This window comes from Oryzias latipes, chromosome 1, assembly GCF_002234675.1.
Source record: "Oryzias latipes chromosome 1, ASM223467v1".
NCBI classification, from domain to species: domain Eukaryota; kingdom Metazoa; phylum Chordata; class Actinopteri; order Beloniformes; family Adrianichthyidae; genus Oryzias; species Oryzias latipes.
This window is the reverse complement of record NC_019859.2, coordinates 18,765,686-18,789,535: the sequence shown is the minus strand read 5'-3', so window position 1 is coordinate 18,789,535 and position 23,850 is coordinate 18,765,686. Positions and strand designations below refer to the sequence as shown.

Sequence of the window (23,850 nt, the reverse complement as noted above, 5' to 3'; positions counted from 1 at the left end):
GCATGCACTGAAAACCCTGAGTAAGGGTCCACTTTTAAAAAAATACACACACAGACTTTTGACTAAAGTCAGCAAGTCTGGGCTGCATTCAAAGACTCACTCCAATAAATAATTGTTTTTTTGGTGTTCTGAACATGCTTTTGTGACATTTTTTCAGATGGTGGAGGACATAAATTAAGAAATTTAAGTTAAAAATTGCAGTCCTGAATATTTCTGTATTCAAATCATTGTGAATCAGGATCTGACAACAAAATGCAGAAGCTATAATCGGCAGGCCACAAGCTCCCTGCTCCGCTCCATTCTGATGCATTCACTTGCAGACAAATAGATCCATGTACGTGTTTGTTTTCTTTGTCCGAGCTGGTATCACATTTAAAATTAAACTGATAGATAGCTCCAATATTGCTCGCCATTTTTGATTCACTGCTAATATTAGCTTGGGGGCGTGACTAACGGGGCTAATGGGAAAGTGTGTAAATAGATGAATGAAGGGGGCGGGCTGATTCTGTTCCAAAAGTCCAGCCCACAACTCAGAGTTAAACTGATTATAACTCCGGAGGCCCGGCAGAAACTGTGTCCTAGAAAACATCACAGGTTGTTTTTTTTTTTGCCTTAAAACAGCATAAGAATAATTTAAAAACTACTTGGAAAGCTTTTACAATAGATTAAAAGAGGATTTGAATGGGACGTTAAAGGATTTGTGCAAAACGTCTGAAAAACATGGAGAAATAGTAACCATCTCATAAATGTCCATGTCAAATGTGTAAAATAATTCTGTTATTTCCCCGCAAAATTGATAGTGCCTTTATTTTAGGCAGAAGGGTGAAAACTTTCTACAAGGATTTGCAGCAACTGAAGCGTAATTTTCAAGATTTTTCCTGATATCTTGTTTAATTTATGTGCATAAGCAGTAAAACAAAAACAAACCACGGTGCAGGTCTTCTGATTCAGCACTTTTACATGAAAGTTCTTCCGCATTTTTCCTCACATTGCCGAGTCAGTGGCAGAAGGAATTCATCACCCCGAGTGAACTCCTGCTACTGGTTTCTGCTGCCATTTTCACACAAAGGTTGGCTTAAAGTCTGGAGTCTGGTTTATCCTGGCGTGGAGCGACGTTGGGATGAGAGCGGCTATCAGCCTTCTTTCTTACTTAAAGAAGGTGTGGGATTTATTGGTGTTTCTCTGAGAAGCAAGGATCAATTCTGCAGCCAAGCTGCTCACCAATTCTCCGCCTGTCTGGGTGGGCGGGAAATAAGCCCAAATCCCCCTCCACCCCTTGGTCTCATGATCCATAGCTGTCTGCCTGCGAGAGGCCTGGAGAGCTCGGGGTTAGGGCAGTCCAGAGAAAGGGAAAAAAATATACGGGGGTGGGCAAGTCTAAACCGAGAGGACTTGAGGCAAAAAAAAAAAAAAAGGGCTGCTGTGGGAAGCTGTGACTGAATTTAAGGAGAAGAGGAGAAATGAGGCAAGTCATTGCAAATGACACGCCATAAATTGTGCCAAAGTCCGGGGAAAGTTTTTGCAGGATGTCATGAGTCATTACACATTTGTGTATGGTAAGGCAGACTCAAAGTCTTCTAGGTGCACCTGAGTGCACAGCAAAACACAGATAACGCATATCTGGGACTGGCTGGAAGCAATCTACTGTAATTACTGCTGGGTTTGGGCTGAAAATGGAACCAAATCCCTGGGTTCGATGCCAGGGAGGTGCTGTGCCAACAGGTCTCCACCATCTCACATGCTAAGATTTATGAGTGAACAATGCCAGGGCGACACCCTGTGACATATGGTGCAAGTCTTCATAAAGGGACAGGGGCTGTGACTATAAGGGTAAACAAGATGAATATCTCTCCTATGTCAATACGATTTACACGGCCAACGCACGGCCACCTGTCTTCCAAACAAATAAGGGCTGAGATTTACGACCTCCTCCAGGTTGCTCCTTCCGTCCTCTAACATGATGCTGCATACGAGGGAGGAAAAAGGAGTTGTTTACCTAAGGAATACTAAGTCTTGGTTGTCTAATTCTACACTTAAAAAAAAAAAAAATACCAAAAAAAGCACAAAAAGAGGTCAAACAAAACGAAGGATTGTCATCGTCCTTCGTCAAGGAGACAGGTGGGTTTGCTTTTGCATTCCAAGTGCATTTGGAGTGTAAAGAGACGAGGGGGGCACTGACAGAAAGTGTTTTGAAGGTGAATCTGCAGACATGATACAACAGACAGTCTAACATCTGCAGCTTAACCCAACAGCTCATCTCGCGCATCAGCATTCGACACGAGTCTCGAGGTGGAAACAACAAAAAAGAATCAAGGACTTAGAGAGTGGGGGGCAAAAAGACAGACCACAAAGAAGGATAGCGCTGGATCAAACAACAATGTGGCAGATTAAAGTCAAGAAAGAAAACCTTTAAACCTTTTTTCACCGCAGTTATTGGTCAAAATACCTGTTGATAGATGCTAAAGTCTCTTTGACGGTTACAGTTTCATTGCCGGTTGTGGGACAAAATGCTAAATAAGGTCATTAAGTCCAGGCTTGTTTGATTATTTACTTTTTAGGCTGAACTAGTTAAATACTTCAAAAGCAGATTCTGATTTTCGCAATAAATTTCTAAAAAATAAAACAAATAAATACAAATATTATGCATTTTGTTGAGTTATTTTAGAGACCATAGTGGGTTTTTACCATTGACTGTATATGAGTAGTGGACTGACTGAACCCTTCTCTCATGGCGTTCAAAACAGGAAGTACCTGTTAGCTCTAATAAGCCAAAATCCCATAGACTTCTATACAGAAATAAACAGCTGTAACTCAGTCATTCTATATGTCAGAATAACAATTCTTGATCTGATACTTTTTTTTTAATGTTCTTGCTAATCCTTTTTTTCCCCACAATATTTTTCTTTATTGCAAGTTATTCAAGTTTTAAACTGATCAATCAGACACCTCAATAAAAGTTGGTGGTCTCATGTTGAACTCTGGAGCCCGCTTTCAAGTGGTAGAGGTGCGGCCTTCTAACATGCTCTCTTCTGATTGGTGAGAGTGATTGCCACTCAGACCGACTTGGACCAATCACTGCGTACCAACATCGTCTAGCTCTAACATGGGGGCGTCCACATCACAAAAAATGCCAACTTGAATTGACTTGATGGAGCCAGACGTAAGGCATTTTCTGTGCATGACGTCACACTCACTCACATACATTCAATGGTTTTTCCTATATGAAGAACAGTTGTGTTTGCATCTTCCAAGCCTTTCAGAGTAAACAAAAGTGTATTCATAGATAGATATAACAAATATATTACCTACACTAATATTTCCTACACCAAAGAACGATTTTTAAAAAATGAAATATCAGTTGTTTTTGCAATTCCTTTTCCTACCTGGAATTAAAATGGTTCGATTTCTGAGGCACAGACTTTCGTGCCGCTCATTTAATGATGTCAGCCTAGAGCCGGTCTCGCCAGCGTGTCAGAGTTTTTACCCATGAAAACAAATGACATCTGAACTCTTGCAAATATGGATGTGCATATTGTGCACATAAAATAAAAACGTTTTTTTCGATCACCAGTTGCTCTGTGGAGAAAAGGTTCGCGTGTTAGCCTGGGGGTGGTGCTGGCTGCACAGACTCACCCTGGAAGGTGCTGTTCCCCACTTTCATACCTATGAACGGAAATACCCGCTCGCTTTTGTGGAATGCTCAGAAATGCGTGAATGAAACAAAATACCGCTGTGAAGTTGTTTTTCGTAAGAAATTAACATTAAAATACACTTAAAAGATCAAAAAAGTTGATTCTGCATGATATAAGCCTTTTATGATTTATGATCACAAACTAATTTCCCTGTAGATTAGACACGCTTGTGTACCTGTATTAGGAGTATGAATTAGTTTGAACATTTAATCAAAAATGTATTCACCCATTCTAATTGTGGAATTATTTAGAATGCAGCATAAAAAATGTATAAATCTGATAGTCAATTTATGCAACTAGCAACTACTTTCAGTCATAATAACTAGTTTAAGTAAATAAAAATGATATTAGGCGTTAGCATTTGAGTAGTAATAGGTTTCTTATTACTTTGAATTTGGCAGGGAAAAGGAATTTAATGACATATATTTCTCAAACACATAAGTTGAATGTCACTCCTGAAGGTGCACTTGCATGCTTAACATTTGTGTGATGTTACAGCTCCAAGGACAAGTGTAACCTGGGTGAAGCTGCCACTCTCAGCCTGAAGGATTCTAATGAGCATGATGCTGCAGAGTCTGATTTACAGTCTGCTGCTAAATAAACAAACAAAAAAAAAATCAAAGAGCTGCACTGAGTTGACATTGGAAATCTATTTTTTTTTAAGTTCTGCAAACAGGAAACTCCTTCTCCTTGAAATGGGAGAAGTACGCCAAGTGAATGGACAGATGGATGGCTGGACTGGATGGAGCAGTGATAATATCTGGCAACACATTAGTACTCTAGGGAATTACTTTTCTAAGGAAGTTCCTTACCTTTAAACTACATCATGTACTATTATGTATACAATGGTGTAATCTATGCGTCTCGTTTGTGACTTAACTATTTGGAAGTTGTAAGGAAATACCTGCATTTTAAGTGGTGACACAGTGGAATATTGATTTGAGACTAAGGCAAAGACAAACACTCACCGGGAGCTGCTGCCTGAGCTCAGGCTGGAACACAGAGTTGCATGCTCGGTCTTCTCTGTAGAAACCTCTGAGGCCGAGGCCGTCGATGACTGGGACGATACGGACTCGTTGCTGCCCATTGATGTCTCATCTGTCGCCAGGCTGCAATTATTCCCCACCGCTGATGCACACAAACACAAAAAAGCAGCAACAATAAATCAACAAACATAAAAGAAAACATGCATTTGCTTCACATTATTTACTGTATATTTTCTCTTTTCTACTTTATTTGTGCTTTGTAGTTTAGGAAGTCTGGCACATCCACCCATTTTTTCAGAACTTTTTTAAAAATAGATCTTCTGGTTAAAAAATGGCAATCAAATATTCATGGATCATTAACTTTTTTTAACTAAAGTTTCAGTGAGAACTTGTCAAAATGAAAAAGGCAGTAAATATATGGATATTAAAACTATTTTATTTGTGGTTTCAGAAAGTTTCACAACACCAATTAAAGAATCTTGTTTGAAAATTAATTACAGATTATATATATATATATAAAAAAAAAAAAAAACGTCCCTCTCACCCTCCGCGGGTGGTTTCTCCTCCAAGCTCGGGTCCTCTACCAGAGGCCTGGGAGCTTGAGGGTCCTGCGCAGTATCTTAGCTGTTCCTAGCACTGTGCTTTTCTGGACTGAGAGGTCTGAGGTCTTTCCAGGTATCTGTTGTAGCCACTCCTCCAGCTTGGGGGTTACTGCCCCGAGTGCTCCAATTACCACGGGCACCACTGTCACCTTCACTTTCCAGGCTTTCTCCAGTTCTTCTCTGAGTCCCTGGTATTTCTCCAGTTTCTCATGTTCCTTCTTCCTGATGTTTCCATCGCTTGGCACTGCCACATCCACCACAACGGTTTTCCTCTGTTCTTTATCCACCAGTACAATGTCTGGTTGGTTTGCCATTACCATCCTATCAGTCTGGATCTGGAAGTCCCACAGGATCTTTGCCCTCTCATTCTCTACCACCTTCGGAGGTGTTTCCCATTTTGACCTTGGGGTTTCCAGTTCATATTCTGCACACATGTTCCTGTATATTATTCCAGCCACTTGATTGTGGCGCTCCATGTATGCTTTACCTGCCAGCATCTTACATCCTGCAGTTATGTGCTGGATTGTTTCAGGGGCCTCTTTGCACAGCCTACACCTTGGGTCTTGTCTGGTGTGGTAGATCTGAGCCTCTATCGCTCTGGTGCTCAGGGCTTGTTCCTGAGCTGCCAGGATGAGCGCTTCAGTACTGTCCTGTAGGCCAGCCCTTTCTAGCCATTGGTAGGACTTCTTGATATCAGCCACTTCAGTTATGGTCCGGTGGTACATCCCATGCAGGGGTTTGTCCTCCCATGAGGATCTGTCCTCCAGCACTGTGTCCTCTGCTCTCCATTGCCTGAGACATTCACTGAGCACACTGTCATTTGGGGCCTTGAGCTTGATGTACTCATGCAACTTGGATGTTTCATCCTGGATAGTGGCTTCTACACTCACTAGTCCTCGGCCTCCTTCCTTGCGGCTAGCATACAGTCTCAGTGTGCTGGATTTGGGATGGAACCCTCCATGCATGGTGAGGAGCTTTCGTGTTTTAACATCCGTGGTCTGTATCTCTTCCTTTGGCCATCTTATTATGCCTGCAGGGTATCTGATAACTGGCAGTGCGTAGCTGTTTATTGCCCGGGTCTTATTTTTGCCATTGAGCTGGCTTCTCAAGACTTGCCTTACTCGTTGGAGGTATTTAGCTGTTGCAGCTTTCCTTGTTGCCTGCTCCAGGTTGCCATTTGCCTGGGGAATTCCAAGGTACTTGTAACTGTCCTCGATGTCTGTTATTGTTCCTTCTGGGAGTGAGACCCCTCCTGTGTGGACTACTTTGCCTCTCTTTGTCACCATCCGGCTGCATTTCTCGAGCCCGAATGACATCCCAATGTCAGTACTGTAGATATTGGTGGTGTGGATCAGGGAGTCAATGTCACGCTCGCTCTTAGCATATAGCTTGATGTCATCCATGTATAGGAGGTGACTGATGTTGGCCCCATTTCTGAGTCGGTATCCATAGCCAGTCTTGTTGATTATTTGGCTGAGGGGGTTCAGACCTATGCAGAACAGCAGTGGGGACAGAGCATCACCTTGGTATATCCCACATTTGATGGACACTTGTGCAAGTGGCTTCCCATTGGCTTCAAGGGTGGTTTTCCACAGCTTCATCGAATTTCCTATGAAGGCTCTTAGAGTCCTGTTGATGTTGTACAGCTCCAAGCATTCAGTGATCCATGTGTGTGGCATTGAGTCATAGGCCTTCTTGTAATCAATCCAGGCTGTGCACAGGTTGGTGTGTCGTGACTTGCAGTCTTGGGCGACTGTTCTGTCGACCAGGAGTTGGTGTTTGGCTCCTCTGGAGTCTCTACCAATGCCCTTCTGTGTGTTACTCATGAATTGATCCATGTGCCTGTTTATCTTGGTTGCAATGATGCCTGACATGAGCTTCCATGTTGTGGACAGACAGGTTATTGGCCGGTAGTTGGATGGGATTGCACCCTTTGAGGGATCCTTCTGGATCAGGATCGTTCGCCCTTCCGTTAGCCATTCGGGGTGAGTCCCATCTCTAAGCAGCTGGTTCATTTGTGCTGCCAGGCGCTCGTGGAGTGCGGTAAGCTTCTTTAGCCAGTAGGCATGTATCATGTCAGGGCCCGGTGCTGTCCAGTTCTTCATACCTGAGACTCTTTCTTGGATGTCAGCCACTGTGATGGTTACTGGATTCTGTTCAGGGAGGTTGCTATGTTCTTTTCTTAGAGAGACCAGCCACTGGGCATTGCTGTTATGTGCTGTCTCTTTTTCCCATATACTTCTCCAGTACTGTTCAGTTTCCAGCCTTGGTGGGTCTGCTCGGCTGTTTTGACCCTGCACTGAGCGTACACTTTTGCAGGTTGAGTTGCGAAGAGCCTGTTTATTCGTCTGGCTTAATTGTCTCTTGTGTACCTCTTTAGGCGGCTGCTCAAGGCTAGGAGCCTTTGTTTGGCAGTTTCCAGTGGCTGTATCTCTTAGGTAATTGCTTTCTCATTGCACCTCTTTGAGCCTCTGTCAGCTTACTCACATCCTTCCGAGTTGCCTTGATTTTGGCCTCTAACCGTTGCTTCCATGGTGGGTACTGTTTTCTTCCATGGTTGCTCTTATAGCCAAGCATCTCAAGGATCACTGCTGCTGAAGTATAAACCAGTTCATTGGTTTCTGTGATGGTTGTGGTAGGAATTGCCCTCAATGCTTCATTCACAGTTTCCAGTAGACTTTCAGGCGGTACATCACTTAACCGTTGTAGCTGGTGTCGGGGTTGCCTAGTGTTCATTGTAGACATGATCTTGTCTTTCAGGTCAGTTGCTGCCTCGCTCAGTGTAATTGTGGTTGTTGGGGCTGTGTACCCAATCTCAGGGTGGGAGTGTGGTATAACCTCCTCTCTGACCTGTTGTTCTGGCTCTCCCGTGGCATTGTATTGTATTGCTTCAATCTCAAGTTGTGATAGGAGTTGCCGTTTGTGGATGTTAGAGCACTGGGCTACCAGTTGTTTGGCAGTTAGCCCTGATTGTGGATTTCGAAGCATCCATTCATTCCACATTCTCTGCATGTAACCCCTCTGGGTGGGATTACTTGAGTAGTAGCATTCTAACAGAACCTTGTTCTCACATCTAGTCCATTTCCGTCTTGTTCCAGTAGCCCACTTTCCATCAGGGTGCTCTGGTCCCTCAGCACCTGACGCAGACCTTGTTTAGCCGGGCGACGTCTGAGCCGGCATGACATGTGGTTCATTGTCTCTCATGTTGTGAGGTAGGCGGTAGCGTTAAGGGTCTTGCCCAAGGACCCTCACTGGGTGATGTTAATTGCCCGTCATTGTCATATATATATATATATATATATATATATATATATATATATATTATATATATATATATATATATATATATATATATATATATATATATATATATATATATATATATATATATATATATATATATATATATATATATATATATATATATATATGTGAAAAACACAACCGCAGCATCTGCATGAGAAGCCAGTCATTTTCCACACATCCCAACTCCACTCTGCTGCTTTCACATCCTAAAATTTGCTCTTGCCCTCATGATGTGGGACCCTTACAAAAGAGACAAAGGTTAAAAAAAAAAGTAGGATTATGCTTTTCATCCCCTGATATTAAACCACACTGCAGTAAAAGCTGGTGCAGAGGAGACAAAGGGAGGCAATCTGCTAAGCAGATTTAGACTTTTGGCATTCTAGAGTGAAAAGGATTTAACAGCATAGATCAGAAATTGTTGTTAGTTAGATTTCAGGTCAACGTATCAGGCGATCTGATGTGAGAGCGTCTTATGGACTTCCATTTCATCAGTGCCCCTCAGAAAAAAAGGACCGCAGGAGCTCTTGAAAAAGAGGAAGCGATGGAGCTCAGTGTTTCACGTGTAGACAAGTAAGTGATCATAGAGCCCAAAGAAAAAGTAAAAAATGGTAGGTAGATTTAAAAAAAAGTTCAGATGGAATGTAAGCTTTGTGGTCTGCCTATTTTTCCCCCTTTTTACTGCATCTTTTAGGACTGTTTTCAATAAAAATGAATGTCAGTTAATCAGTAGAAATGGTGGATTTGCTCATTTATAACTGAAAATAAAATATATGTGAATTAGTTTTAAAATGTCTTTAAACTTTATTTAGATCAACAAAAACCACAAAAAGACACCAGTTGCAGATCATTGTTTTTAGATTTTGTTTAAATTCATTAGTGAGAAGGCTAATCATATATACCTATATAGCTGTAAAATTAGACCTTTTTTAACAATTCTTGGAAAGACCATTTTTCTTACTCCATTGGCAGATTTCTTTTTTGAATATTTAAAATAAATTGGCTAATGAGGTAAGTCATTTTGACTTATTTCTAGGGGGCCTGTTTTTGCAGTGTATATGAACTGCATGGCCATAAAAACTCAATTAAACTTCTGTGATATTTTATTGGGCTACCTTTAGCCTTACATGTTGCACGAATTTTTTTAAAAGCTCAAGGGAAAGTGTCCCAAAGTGAACAGAGCTGCACTCGTTTATCACCCAGATGAACTGATAATAAAAAAGGCTTCTCCGGCACTTGCACAGATTTTGAGTGTGGGGTTAAGGTCTGGAGTCTGTGCTGGGCAAGCTAGCTGTGAAAATGATGCCTCATGCATTCTGAAGCACACTTGGACAAAATGAGTCTGATGAATCTTAGAATTGTCATCTTGAAGCGTGTGCTGTAAGGGAGGAGGATTGAAAAAATCCATTTTTTTCAGTATATTTAAATATTCATCCAATATATTACATTAATTATTGCAGTGTGTGTCCTAGATGTATTGATGGAAATTCATATTTGAAAGTTTTTCACCTGGAAGTGTATAATTAAAGGCGAATTGGTGGATTATCTTCAGGATCAAAGCAAATGCAGTCAGAGAGCAACAGCAGGGATGCACTCACTAAACCTAGTTTGTACGTCTAAGAACTGTCACTGCTCCCTGTTGCTGCTCACCCCCTGATGAAACCCCTGAAGATGTGCAATTGTGAAAGAGCGCAATTATTTTTAGGTCAAGCATGAAAGCCAAGTATGAAAACTTTATTCCCAGCACTGAAATCTGTTGAGTTGCAACACATACGTTGAGTATAAATTCTGATCCCATGCGAAAAAGGTTACACATGCCAAGTGTCTTACCATTCTGAATGTCAAGGACTTGAGGGTTGTAGACAGCCAAGGGGCGGCTCTGTCGACTCACTTTCTTGGACTGTCTTGTGGGAGCAGAGGCTACGGGTTCATTAGAGGCAGGGGAACTTAACTCGGGAGCATCTGTAAAAATCTGAAAACACATTTGCGTTAAGTACACAGCAGAAAAAGGCCAGATAGTCCTAAAGTTGCAGCACAAAAAGTCTTTGCAGTATTTAGGGTGTCACCATCAGATTTCTTTGGCCCAAATCTGATTCCAAATCCTTTGCTTTTAAGTTTTTGCTGATCCCGAGTCCTGATCTGATACTTTTGTAGCACATTTATAAAATGATCAAATTCAATGAACAGATCCAGATATTTCCAGATTTTTTATTTTATTACCTTCTTTTATTATTTAACACTTTATGCACTTCTGTGAAGTAGCTGGACCAATCAAGCAAAAGTGGTACAACAATCAACTAGAAAAAATAGTTAACTAGTAAAAATAGCTGATAATTAGTCATGGGAGAAATTTCAGTGACTGACATGTTAGTATCTTCAGAACAATTGCACATTTTTGATCACGTGTGATTCATGTCTCCATTAAAAATTATTATAAATTCATGATGGCTTTTTTTTTAATCATTGATGAGGAGTACCGGTATTCATGATTAGCTCTTATCAATGTAACCATTTATTAGTTTTTGTTGTTTTTGAGAGATAATGCATTTATTCTTTTTTAAATAACTTTTTTCTAAGGGCTTGCACTTTGTAGACGGTCCATTAGCAGCCGCCTCACTGCCGTCTCTCTGTCAAATCTTATTAAAAAGAAACAAAAAAACTGTTCTTTTTGCTTCTGAAATGTTTTTGAAGGTCATTGTTTGAGTTAGGAAAAACAAATAAAGACACATATTCTCAGTTTTAAATGTTAATTAAAACTTATTGAGCTTGGACATATTGTTAACTTCACCTAACTGTTTTTGTCCATTGTGTGCTTACAGTAGTGCCATCTTCTGCTGCGCTTTACTGCAATAAAATGTTGTGATCTGCTCATGATATACAGACTTCTAGTACAGTATTTAACTGCAAAAATAAGCATGAAATATGTGTTAAATGTATGTGTTAAAAATAATAAAGCGCTCCAAAAAACTTTTCTAATAGGGATTTTGTTTGTGCTGGTCCTGGAAAAAGGAACCAAAGAAAAGCCGAAACGCACACAACACAACTCCATCCAGTTTAAAAATGACTGTGACATTTGCTTTTTTGAGAAGCTGACCTACTCACATGAAGATGTGTGTGTGTGTGTGTGGGGTAAATAAACAGGGCTTCGACTTGAAAAGGGCTGGCTAACTGGTGAAGCCTGTTTACACTGGGCCGTGTTTACACACAAACTTTAGATGTGGAGTTGAAAGAGAATAGGGATTCAGAAAGAGAGGAAGTCTCAGCAGAGCCTCGGAAAAGTATCACAGAAGAGTGGAGGATGGAGGGAGGGGGGAAGCGGAGAGAAAGTGGCAGAGAAAGTGCGAGAGCGTGAACAGGAGAAGGAGGCACAGAGGAGGGAGGCCTGTACCAGAGAAAGTTTGAAGCAGATAGAAAAAGTGAGAAATCTGATATGGCTGAGAGTTTCTGCTGCCTGGCTCTGCAGATGGAGGTGAATGTAAAGCAGGGCCCACTGTTGGTGTCTGGAGGTAGCAACAGTCTGGAGTGAGAGTCAGATGTGAGGAAAGTTAAAGTCTTGTCTGTCTGCTCAGCCTTTCCTCGGCACTAACATGCTGTACTTTCCAAAATGCTTTTGCTGCATTCTGCCTCCACATCCTTCATCACCCTGCAGGTGTTGGATGCCTCTGGGTAGTCTTGGAGTCTTGAGGCAAACACGGGGCTGCTTGCTGTTGTTTTAGCGCTTTACAAATATACCGGTGATGGATTTAATCTGCTCTGCAGTTATGAGCCTGGTAGCAGATTTTATTCACATCACCTTTGATTTAACAAACCTGAGAGGTAAAAAAAAAGAAAAGTGACTGGTTTCCTAACCTCACATGGTTCTCCAACCAGCTTAGAAAACCTATTCTTGGGCATTTTCCTCCTTGCTTAAAGGCTGACACAGATTAATGGAATCTAAGGAGATTACATGATTCCATGTTGTTAAACATCTTATACCTAAAATGTGTGAATTCAGCCAGGAAGCAAACCATCCAAGTAAAGGAAACCGATCATAATTGTCTGGTAAACACTCCCAAAAAGAACATTTAGTGTCTAAAACAGTCATTAGGGCTCCCCCTACAGGCAATATTGAAAACTCCTGCAATAGTTGTCAGATCTCTTGCTTAAACTTTAAACAAAAAGTGAAGAACTTTTAAAATTCATTTTAAAATTCTGACTTTTCATGATTTTGTAAACAAACAAACATATAAATAAATTTGATGCAGAAACATACCTTTATTCATATGCATATGATTCAAGAGGAACAAATTCATAATTTAAACAAAAAATTACCATTTGAAAAGAAGAAAAACAAGATTTGCCAACATTTTTTTGGGGTGTGAGTGCATGTTTTTCATGCTTTAGAATCAAACATTTGTAGGTCACCAGTATAGGTATAGGTAAAAATTAAAGTGATGCCGAATAAACTGTTTATCCAATTTATTGTCTGTTCATGTGATTTAATATTTTGTCAGATTAAAAAAATCTTTGATGAGCAAATGAATACGTATAATGGTTATTTTAATAGGATGCTTGTGAAAAATGCTCAATAAGACCTCACTAAACCAAGTGGATGAAAGAAAGTGCAAACTTTTCTTTTTTGTACAAGTTTGAGTGACAAGATTGAGTAACAAAGCAAATTCATTTGTTTTTTTATGTTCTTTTCTTAAACATGGAAAACTTTCTGGTCCACACAGCTAGACATGAATCTGAAAGCTACCTTTTCATGGTGTTCCATGAGGATTTCAACCACAATGTTTTGGAACTTTAGATCCATGATGGCAGCGACCGTCTCCTCCTGCGGCCTCATCAATGTCGGACCAAACACCACACCCAGGTTGGCCACAGTCATCAGATTCTGCTTGCTGTGCGCTGCCACACTGACACAAAAAACAACGTATTAGGATTATTTTTTTCAGCCAGATAGCACAACTGAAGAATCACAGGACGACTGGCTAAAGCTGCTTCATTGAATCTGTGGTGGATGAGTCTCCTTAAATCTGAAAGTGAAACAGCAGCATGCCTCTGCTCAGGTTAACAGCACATAAATGCATATTGATACCTGAAAGATGAATTCCATAAATGTGAGAGGACAAGTTTAAATCCTTAAAACATATATTTCAGTTGCTCCTTACTGAGCAGCAGCTTGCTGCTCCGCTGCTCATTAAAATATTCATGTGAGTTACTGCTAACTGAAACTACAGAATTCTCTCTTATGCATTTTACAATTTGGGGATCTTTGGTGCATCCTATTTAATCATAGGTAGTCAAAAAAGCAGTGAAAATAATTATTTTCTGTTGCCATCTGGACACACCAACTGACTCCAAGTTTAAAATGTGAGGATATACAACCCATCACTTAAATAGCTTCAAAGGATACCTCAAAAGACAAAAAAAAATATTGGTGACAACTCTCATTTATAACCATTTCAGATAGAAGTGTGAAATTCTGGCTTCACTTCCTTCCCCTGCAGGACATGCACACATGCCAACTTCAGAAAAATATTCCACTTCCCAGTCTGGAGAATTTCACGCCGGATAATCCAAATTCAATTTCAATAGCGCTGTCTTTTTTACCAGCGCTTGATTCTGCTGTGGTTTTCTATGATAGAAGCTCCAGCAGACTTACAGCGCCCAAGGGAGAGGGGATTATTTACTTATCTTCAATTTGCTCATATTTAGTTTATAAAAGATAGCTGAGGTTAAAGCTTGTAATGTTAGCTAATATTATTTCTTCTAGCTCAAATTGTAGAAAGGAGTGAGGCACATGGGTGTATCCAGTGCTGTAGGAACAGTTGATGTGACCCAACGGTCTGGCAGCACAAAGATCTGGTGCTTCACATGCATAGCTGCTCTCCCTAATAACTATAACAATATTAACCTGTGTTTATGTCTGCAAGATTCCAGAGAAAGTTAGAAAAGAAAAATAAATGTTAGGCATGAGCAGCATAAATTGTCATACCCAGCAGTCGGAGAGTAGACGGAGAGGAGATGGAGTGACAGCAGGGAAGGGGGAGTGAAGAGAGTAGGAGTGAAGGAAATGGAGAGAAAAAAGCATGTGGAGTGAGAATGAGGAGACAGACACGAGGAGCAGGAAGAGAGAGCTGAGAGAGACAGGAGGTGGAGACTCTGCGAACTATGACCACTCACTTGGCCAGATGCTTCATAAGCAGCCCGAGGACTTGTCGATTTCTCTCTGGGAGCTTGTGAATCAAGCAGTGGACGGCTTGGATGCGAGACTCAGGACTGTCCCCCTCTGTTTAGAAAGAGTCGTGTACAAGAGATTACAAGGAGTTCCCAACACTCTTCACAGCAAAGATCATATTTTATTCATTAAAAGTCCAACTCTGATCCTCTTTTGATCTACTGTAAAATTGTTCCCAGTGGTTTTGGAATAATGCCGTTTCTAACCAAAAACCTGTGTCATTTTCTAGGACATAGTATCTCCAGAGGAGAAGTTCATTAGAAATTCACCTCTGAATTGTGGGCGGGACTGCTGGCACAGCGTAAGCCCGCTCCCTTCCCCTTCATCCATCTGTTTACATTCTCTCCTGCTAGCTTACAGCCGCTTACAACTCCAACCTAACGTTACCGGTGCAACAAAAATGGTGAGCAATGTTGGAGCCAACCAGCCGTTCAGTTTTGAGACAGAAAACAAAGACGTCCATGGATGTGTACAAGCAGATGCATCAGAATGTAGCGGGGGAGGGAGCTTGTGGCTTGTCGTAGTCACTTAATTAGAAAAAATTATACTTAGAATTGCATTATGTCATATATCATGAGAAAAAGGCCACTAAAAAAAGGAGTGGAAGTTTAGTGACAACATCATAAATAATGCTTCAAAAGTTCATTAAAATTATTTCCAAGTAGGTAAAAAAAAAACGAAAAACTGAGCAAAAGTCTCCTTTAAAGACACAGTCATGGAATGTGATCACCTTGAGCTAAAACGGATTTGGGGAAAAAACGAAATTTCTGCTGGAATAAACGAAGAAAAGGTGCGAAGGTGATATAAGCGCTGAAGACTTGGCAGGAGGGCCTACTATGCTGGCAGTTTTACGCTACTGTTTCTATGGTATAAAAGGGTTGTGTTAAAACCTCCTAAATCCACCCTTAAACGTTTCCTCACACATGGGCATCTGACCGCCCACACGCCAACAAACACAGACACACAAAATATCATTACTATGGGAACGACATGGATTTAAACGTTCAAAATGCTGCTTATGGATGTTGTCATCTATCAGAAAAAATATATCCATTGCTAATCCACCCCCTACCCCCCACCTCATCCTTGTGAGGGGCATTGCACATGCCTGATAAAAATGTCAAACCTGATCCAATTATAGCAGTTGTTGTAATAAGATTCAAGTTCAGCTGGCTTTAAAAGCATTTCATACAATTTTTTCCCCTGTGGGTGGAAAAAAAAAAAGCAAGAAAACACACGATGCCTTTTGTGTTGTTGAAGGTTACTGGATGGTTTCCATGCCAAATTGGTAATGACTTATTAAGCCATATATTTAGTAGACAGTTTAAACAAGAACGGAGTACATTCAAAAATGGACACGAGCCAACACTGGCTTCTATTTGAATGTCTAGTATCTGCAACGCTGTTATATAAAGGGGAAGTCCAACAAAATAAAATGGAAAGCTGAATTTCACCACAGAAAATGACAGTCACAAGATTAAATATTTAAAGAAAATATTATATGAAGTGGTAAATTGTGGAAAACCGTATTTTTACACCATCATTTTAAGTCAACAAAATTTTCTTTTGAACAAAAAATTGGGAAAAATGAAATAAAAAAATAACTGTTAAAGTTTAAGCTTCTTCTAATGTTATGTACAAATAATTGTATCTAACATAAACTTTAGCTGCACAGAAAAAAATGAACTGCAGTTCTGCTCAGTGAGGAAGAGCGGGCACACGAGGAAGACCAACTTACTCGCAAGGCTGATGAACTCCTTGTAAAGTCCATAGGTCATCAGAGGCTCTGGCAGGCTCCTTCAAAGAGAGAAAAGAAGCATAAATAGGGGGTAAACGGAGGTCCGGAGTGAGCTGAGGGAGCAAGAAATAGCTGGCCTGTTCAAAACAATGATTAATGTGATCAGCACGGAGTTAGGAATCAGAGCGTGCATGTGTCCAGACAACCAAGTTCAAATGTAGGTACTCTCAGCTGGACGGGGACCAGAAGACTCAGAGAAACACATTTGACGTTGCTTTATTTTTGCAAGGAAATTAAATGATATAACACCGACATTTTGATAACTAAACGTAAATGCTAACACAAGTTATTAAGCTTTAACATTAGTTTAACTCTTACAGTTGCACTATATTGAGACAATATTTAAAACATTTCCTTCCTTTCATTAAAAAACTGGATGGCGCTTTCAACATTTATTAGGAATACAATAATTTCTCAAAATCAACGACGGTAAAAGAGAAACTTCCCAAATGTGACAAACTGAAAGAGATCCATTATCCTTAAAATCGTTTCAACAAACATCTTGTACTCTGGTTTCAAAATAAAAGTCTGTCACTTCAAAGGCGCAAACTTCTACTCAGTGAGGAAATCTAACCAATCAAAGAAAATGACAGTAAAAATACTAAAACCAACCTAAGGGAGATAATAAGCATACAACTAACATTTTTCATTGAAACCATTTACTTTATTATTTATATTTATTTATTTCAAACTGATAAAATAAAAAAAATAAACATTTTAAACAGCAATATAAATCACTATATGCAAATTTCGAAAAGGGCTTTGGATGAAGTTGGACAACTTCTAAAAACAGTGCAAACTTAATTTGAACTTCACTAGAGAGACATTAGCTAAATTTGAAAAGCAACTTAATACAGTACAGTCAATAAGACTGGAAAAACTGATTTTTTATTTAGTTCACAAGGAGCTTAAGAGTAAAAATAAAACCAAAACTGAACGTGCAGCTATTTAAACTGTTGTCTGATAAAACTGAGTAGTCTAGACGTTGATCTTATCTTGTTCTTAAAGGAGAAATCAGTGTCTATGTGAGACGCTTCTGTCTCCAGCTGGTGACCCACATGCATACCTGTGTAACTGGTTTTCATGATACAAGATATACAGAATAATAACAGCTCATTCCATTTATGTTTATTACGTGATGAATGAGAATATTTCCCATTTTACAAAATGTATTGTGCTTGAAACAACCTGACTTCCAATAAGCCTAAACTTATTGCAGCAGGTAATAATTTTCATATAAGCTAATAATAAATAAATTAGTAGCCATTGTAGCTTGGAAAAATACTTAGATGACGTTATAAATAAATAAAAAAGTTGTTGCTTCGAAAGCTAGATATGTTTGAATTATAAGAAAGTTTGGTGTTCTGCTTCATAAATCCAATTCAAAATCAAATTTCTTAAAGCACCAACAAATGTTTTGAATGTTTCTTTAACTATTTTGCACATAAAAGGTAAGATTTGCCTTCTGCAGGACTCCTGCAAACCAGTCAAAATAAAGTTAGAATTCTTCCAGAGTTCACTGTCACAAAGAATTATTGACTTCTTTGGGCTGAACCAGAAAGTTTCCCTTAGTTCTTAAAAATAAAATGCAATTAAAAAAAACATTATAAACGACTATTTCAGCAAATTGACAAGTTTAGAATAATGCTGCCATGACTTTAGAGATTACTACCTTGCAAAAGGTTTATCATAGCAGACTGAGCATATTGACTTAAGTTTAATCTTACCTCAAATAAAGCTTCAGCGCACTTGTTATTGTCTTAATATCCCAGTCTTCACTGGCGGAAAGATCCACTTCTTTGCTCTTCTCATCTAAAGGAGGCAATCAACAATTCACTAAAAAATACAATATTGACCGATTGTAAGAAGACGGCAACAACTTTTTCACACACATCTTTGCACAGCAACCAAAAGTGTGTTGCAAGATAGTGTGTGAATGTATAAAAATAAATATGTAACTGTGAATTACCCATATAGGGATAAAAGCATGTTACAAGCCTTGGAGCTGAGTGTAGTCCCTGCAGATGTGGAAGGAAAGCTGACGCTTCTGTGGAGAGCTGCTGGTCCTACACTCATTAAAAGTTTAATTAATCCCCGGCTACTGAACTAACTCCACTGAGACTCCGAGGGGGTGTTATGCTGCAGATTCAGAGATCTTTAGTGATCTCTAACAACTTACAGAGAATGTGGAGTGTTCCAGGGATGACCTTGATGTTATCATTAACAGTGACAAATTGTCTCTTAATAGAGTATCTTTCTTTTATTTAACCAACCAGAAAGTAACTCTCTAAGAGCCACTGTCAGAAAGTCTTGAAAATAAAGATCAACTTTTTTAGGTTCATCTGTATGACACACTCAATTCAGTACTTTCAAAATAAAATAAAAAAGTTCCCTTTATTCTGTGAATCTGATGTACATTTATTTCTCATAATTGTTTCTAATGTATTAGTTGAACATTGTCATAAACCTGCCTGACATGTAAAGCATGTGAACATGATAGACTATGAGCTGATTTTGTGAAGTTTTATTGGCATTTCTATGCATGCACTGAATTTTTCTTTTACAAATTACGATTTACAAATTTCAAAATAAGAGGCTTGGTAAATTATCCAGCCTCCTTGATTTTAGATAAATATTAAAGACATAAGATAAGATTAAGCAAAAACTACAATCTAGCTAGGACTTTAGTTTTTTTCTCTCCTTTTTTTTTTAAATCAAGAAAGATTGTAAATATACATAGCAACGGAAATCTTTTGCGGGATTTACACAAAAAAATTCAGTTCAAATCATAAAGTAAATGTTAAAATTGCTCAGAAACCAATGTGGCTTTAAAAGCTGTCCTAACAGCTGAATAAAACAAACTTTTAGCCTTCTTTTTATGACAGCATTTATAAAGTGGCAATGGTGCAAAAGAATCACTCTCAGTTATGCGTTTTAAAACTATAAACAGTTGCAATTTGTTTCACCTGTGACCACTCTGCAGCCCAATCAGCATTCCATCCTCCACATTCCAGCCTTGTACTTCGTTTTCAGCTACCTGACAAAAGCTTAGCAAGAATCCTGGCCAAAGATAAGTCTGGCACTGGATTTATGGGGAATATTGGATTTATTTGCAATATTCTAACAATTAGCTGAAGTTTTTTTTTCTTCCCCAGCCTGAACAGAAGGACTCCCTGAGGCTCAGCTTGGAAAGCATCAGTCCAGAGGCCACGTTAGCAGATGGCTTTCAAGATTAAAAACTTCAGTCTTTCGGGAACACTGTGAGAAATATATAAAAGTGGAAAAATGTTTTCTTTATTTTTTCAAGTTGGGTGAACTCTCTAAAGTTAATAGGCCTTACATCAAGGTGCTGTTCAAACAGATGCTACTTTACAGAGGAGGAAGTAACCTCAATTTTGAACTCTCAGATCGTTTACTGCATAAATACAGGATAATCCATCAGTTAATGTTATATTTGATCGATTAGTCATAAAAAAATGATGAATCACATTTTTTTCACTTTTTGTAATATCTTCAAAATGATCCTTTGCTACAGTAATATCTAAAACCTTAACTTAAGCTGCTTTTATTGTCTGGAAAACAAACAACTCTCTATTACAGACATCTTGCTGTGATGCTGTCATTTAATACTTACCTCTTTGTTTATTTGTACTTTAATATCAAAGGAGAGTTCTTATCTCTGTGTCCTTGCTTATTGGGTGCTGTTTGCCAAGTAAAACTGCATAGTGGAGTCTTTCGAAGTCTGATTTCACTCCGGTTTCAAACTTTATTTAACCCACTTGCTGCAAACTACTGCAAATATTTATAATTCTGAATTTAATTTTGAAAAACTAAATCTAGAAATAAGAAAACAAGTCATGTTGTAGATACTCGCAAATATTTTTGGGGCAAACGTCACTTTTAGTTTTCCTTCTTTATTTATAATTCTATATGAAAACTTTTGAAAGTATTTTCAAACTCTAAAAAAAGATAAACTTATTGAAGTCTTGCCACCCTGCGTTGAAGGGCTCCACAGCGTTAGTCGGCAGGTTGGGAGGTGGGAAGGTTTGAGGGGGGGGGGGAGAGACTGAGACAGGCTGGCGGCTGCCTGAGTTCGTTGTCATTCTGAACACAGAGCTGAAAGTGAGCCGGTGTCTGCTGGAGACAGCAGGAAACCACGCAGCAGACAGAGCTGCGGAAAGGACACAGGGCAAGCTGTGTAGGAAAAGGAGTTTAGTGAAAGGGAATCAAGGCAAGAGAGAGGCATAAAGGAAATTGAGAGAGGCAACTGACAGAGAGCGCCTGAAATGAGCGCAAGAGAGCCTGTCTTAGTGCTCTTATGATGAGGTAAAACTCAAAAAAAGATCGGAATGCGAATTAAACAGGCACGGTCTGGTCATCTGGAGGATGAAGATTGATGGGAATGAAATCCAGGCAGATATTTTCACTGCCACTTGTACTTTAGAAAGGCCTGATGAAGATAGGGTGAGTCTTTTCACTCCATTTTAAAGGACACCCCAGTTCCAGCTTATTAAAGTCTCACTCCAATCATCTTTTATCAATTTTCAAAGCATTCACAGTAGTCTTTTAATTTTGATTATGCCATTTTTAGCCAGAATAAAAAGTCTCTGTCGCTTTCTCGGACATAGTCTCAGCAAAGCGGCAGAAGTTCATTAGTAATTAACTTGTGAGTTATGAGCGGGACTGTTGGTTCGGAGAAAGCCTGCCACAATTTCCCATCATCCATATGTTTACCCTCTCTCTTGCTAGCTTACAGCCCCTCATACCCCCCAACCTATTATTAGTGGTGCAACAAAAAATGGTGAGCAATATTGGAGCAATCCAGCTATAGTATTGAGCCAGATGTGATGTTAGCCAGATGTGAGCTCCTGATTAACAACAATTTAAATAAATAAATACTCAGAAAGGCAATTTTAAGTGGAATTTTCTTCACATATGTCTTCCATCATCAGAAAGATGCCACAAGAACATGTAAAAAAATCCAAAACACCGCTTTCATCAGAATGGGTATTTAAGAGCAAACAAGTTTCAACCAGCACGCCACTCAGTTTAATGAGGGTTTTGTCATGAATGTTCTCTATAAGCATTTATATTTAAAGACACTTAAACAAAAAACAAAAACTTACCGATCATTAGTGATAGAAGCTTTTGAACTTTGGAGCTCACCCCCCCAATTCTGTACAGGCCTTGGTCATTAATTCCTAATAAAGACAAATTATATTATTAAACCACATACGGAAAAGTGGCAAAAGCTATTTTTTTAAATCAATAATTTGTGTTTACAGCCAAATTCTGCATTCCTCAAAAATAGTCACAATGAAAAAAATACCAGAGAGTAAGACAACTTCTTCATAAAAATGAAGTCAGATAACTGTGTGGCCATGGAAGGTACATCATTACAACATTAGTACAACAGAATGAAATGCATTTGTTTGCCTACAGAGCAGGACTTCAGCTCATGCACCCTCGGTCTCAAGACTGGAAAATGTCTGCCCTCTTGTGTTCAAAAGAGGCACCTTATCATGAAGGGATGGTAAAAGATCTCTGTACCTCGCACTTCAATCGCACTGATAGAATTCTTCACAAAATTCAAGCCCACATCATCCAACTGGGCGTCGACTGCACACAGAGACAGAAGACAAAAGGAAGCGTTCAGGAAGTCAATGCAATTTGGAATTTTGTAAAATTCGTTTTAACACACTATTATCGATGACAAAAATGGATATCAGCTTGAAACGTACTTCCTCTTTCTTTTGAAAGAGTCCTCCCGAGATAGCCTCCAGTCTGATAAAAGGATAGAAAAAAAAAACGTTTAGCTGGCTCCACTCATTTTTTACGCTTCATTTCACTTTCCTCCTTCTTGGGGTCACAGCTGTGAGAGGGAAAGTATGTTCTGGACAACAGACAAGCAACTGCGGAATCGAGTTAGAATTACTAAACAAGTTGGCATGTACATCTAGAGAAAATGCACAGAAAAAAAAGCACCTCACAAATAAGCAGATCATGTATCTCCAACAGAAAGGTCTTTACTCCTCTTAAAGCGCCAACCTAAACTCTGTTTTTGAATACAGTCATTTACACATGTAAAGGTAACCATGACACTCCAAGGTACAAAGAAAAAGTAAAAGTGAGTGGATATGTGTTAAGATGACGACACTGTAGAAACTGACTCACAGGTTCCTTCCCACCCATGGCCTGCATCCAAAACTTGAAGTCATCTTCAGACAGGGCCTGCACTGTAAACACCGTCCCGGGCCTGGGGGGAGAGAAAAATCCACATTAGGCCAAAAACGGTCAAAAATCGTAGCATTAGTCTCAAAAAACATACATTAAAATGGTCTGCGTAAGAGTATTTGCATGTTTATAACTTAAACGTCTTTTCAGACGACAAAACAACAATTTAGGACCAGACGTATGGTACTCAAGAAAGCAGTAATGCATATGTGACCTCATGTACCGCTCTTTAATTAACATTACAAATCCAAACAGGGCATAGAGTTTGAGTAAGATAGAACAATGTACACACAACCTACATTTACACTACAACTATCTTCTGTAAATCCAGCATTTACAGACCAGAACCAGCACTGACGTACCGATCTGTTATATCCAGTTCTAAGCAGAATCTCCTGTCCAAGGTGTCGGTGGTTTTACGCAGACAGGATTTTAGTGTGACAGACTCCGTCTCTCCCTAAAAAAAAATTAATTTCACGCACTTTAAAAAAAACAAAAAAATTAGAATGTACAATGAAAAGCACAGATTTTATGATTACTTACAATCTTTCCACCTGATCTGTGGTCAAAAGTCACCATGTGTAAGATCTTCTGCTCTTTAACAAATGTGCAGTAACGTTTGACCCAGCTTGAGCCGAATGGAGGCGGTCCTGAAAAAAATTTAAGGAAAAGAAAAATTGTTTTCACCCACATATCTGCTTCAAACAGCTGATTCTGTATTTTTTTATGTCTGTTACTAAAGTGTTTGAAAAGTCACTCTCGGAGAAAAACAGCCTTACGCTTTTCCTGTACATAAAGATAGCCTTCACAACTAATGGAACTAGTCTGTCTGTATTCCTGGGGCGCCTGCTTGGTCCTTTTCATCAGCTCGTATACCTCTGACCGTGCGCCCTCAAATCGACTCCTTGTCTGGGAAAAAAAAGAAAAGAACTTTCAGGAAGTGACTTGCTGAAGCCAAAAGAAAACGACTTGCCCAACATTGCCCTTAAAAATCTGAAGGACTTCCTCAAAA

General features: G+C 39.4%; 1 protein-coding gene across 1 annotated transcript in view; it reads right to left on the bottom strand.

Moving 5' to 3' along the window:
- Positions 1-23,850, bottom strand: part of arhgap10 (Rho GTPase activating protein 10) — a 48,146-nt gene that overhangs the window by 6,682 nt on the left and 17,614 nt on the right. Inside the window, exons 8-20 of the mRNA XM_023957652.1 lie at positions 23,618-23,747; positions 23,382-23,488; positions 23,201-23,295; positions 22,779-22,860; positions 22,346-22,388; positions 22,155-22,223; positions 21,731-21,805; positions 18,332-18,416; positions 16,545-16,603; positions 14,752-14,857; positions 13,322-13,481; positions 10,414-10,555; positions 4,661-4,820 (exon numbers count right to left, since the gene is read on the bottom strand). Of these exons, the coding sequence (XP_023813420.1) occupies positions 4,661-4,820; positions 10,414-10,555; positions 13,322-13,481; positions 14,752-14,857; positions 16,545-16,603; positions 18,332-18,416; positions 21,731-21,805; positions 22,155-22,223; positions 22,346-22,388; positions 22,779-22,860; positions 23,201-23,295; positions 23,382-23,488; positions 23,618-23,747 (1,313 nt within the window). The remainder of the gene's footprint in view (positions 1-4,660; positions 4,821-10,413; positions 10,556-13,321; positions 13,482-14,751; positions 14,858-16,544; positions 16,604-18,331; positions 18,417-21,730; positions 21,806-22,154; positions 22,224-22,345; positions 22,389-22,778; positions 22,861-23,200; positions 23,296-23,381; positions 23,489-23,617; positions 23,748-23,850) is intronic.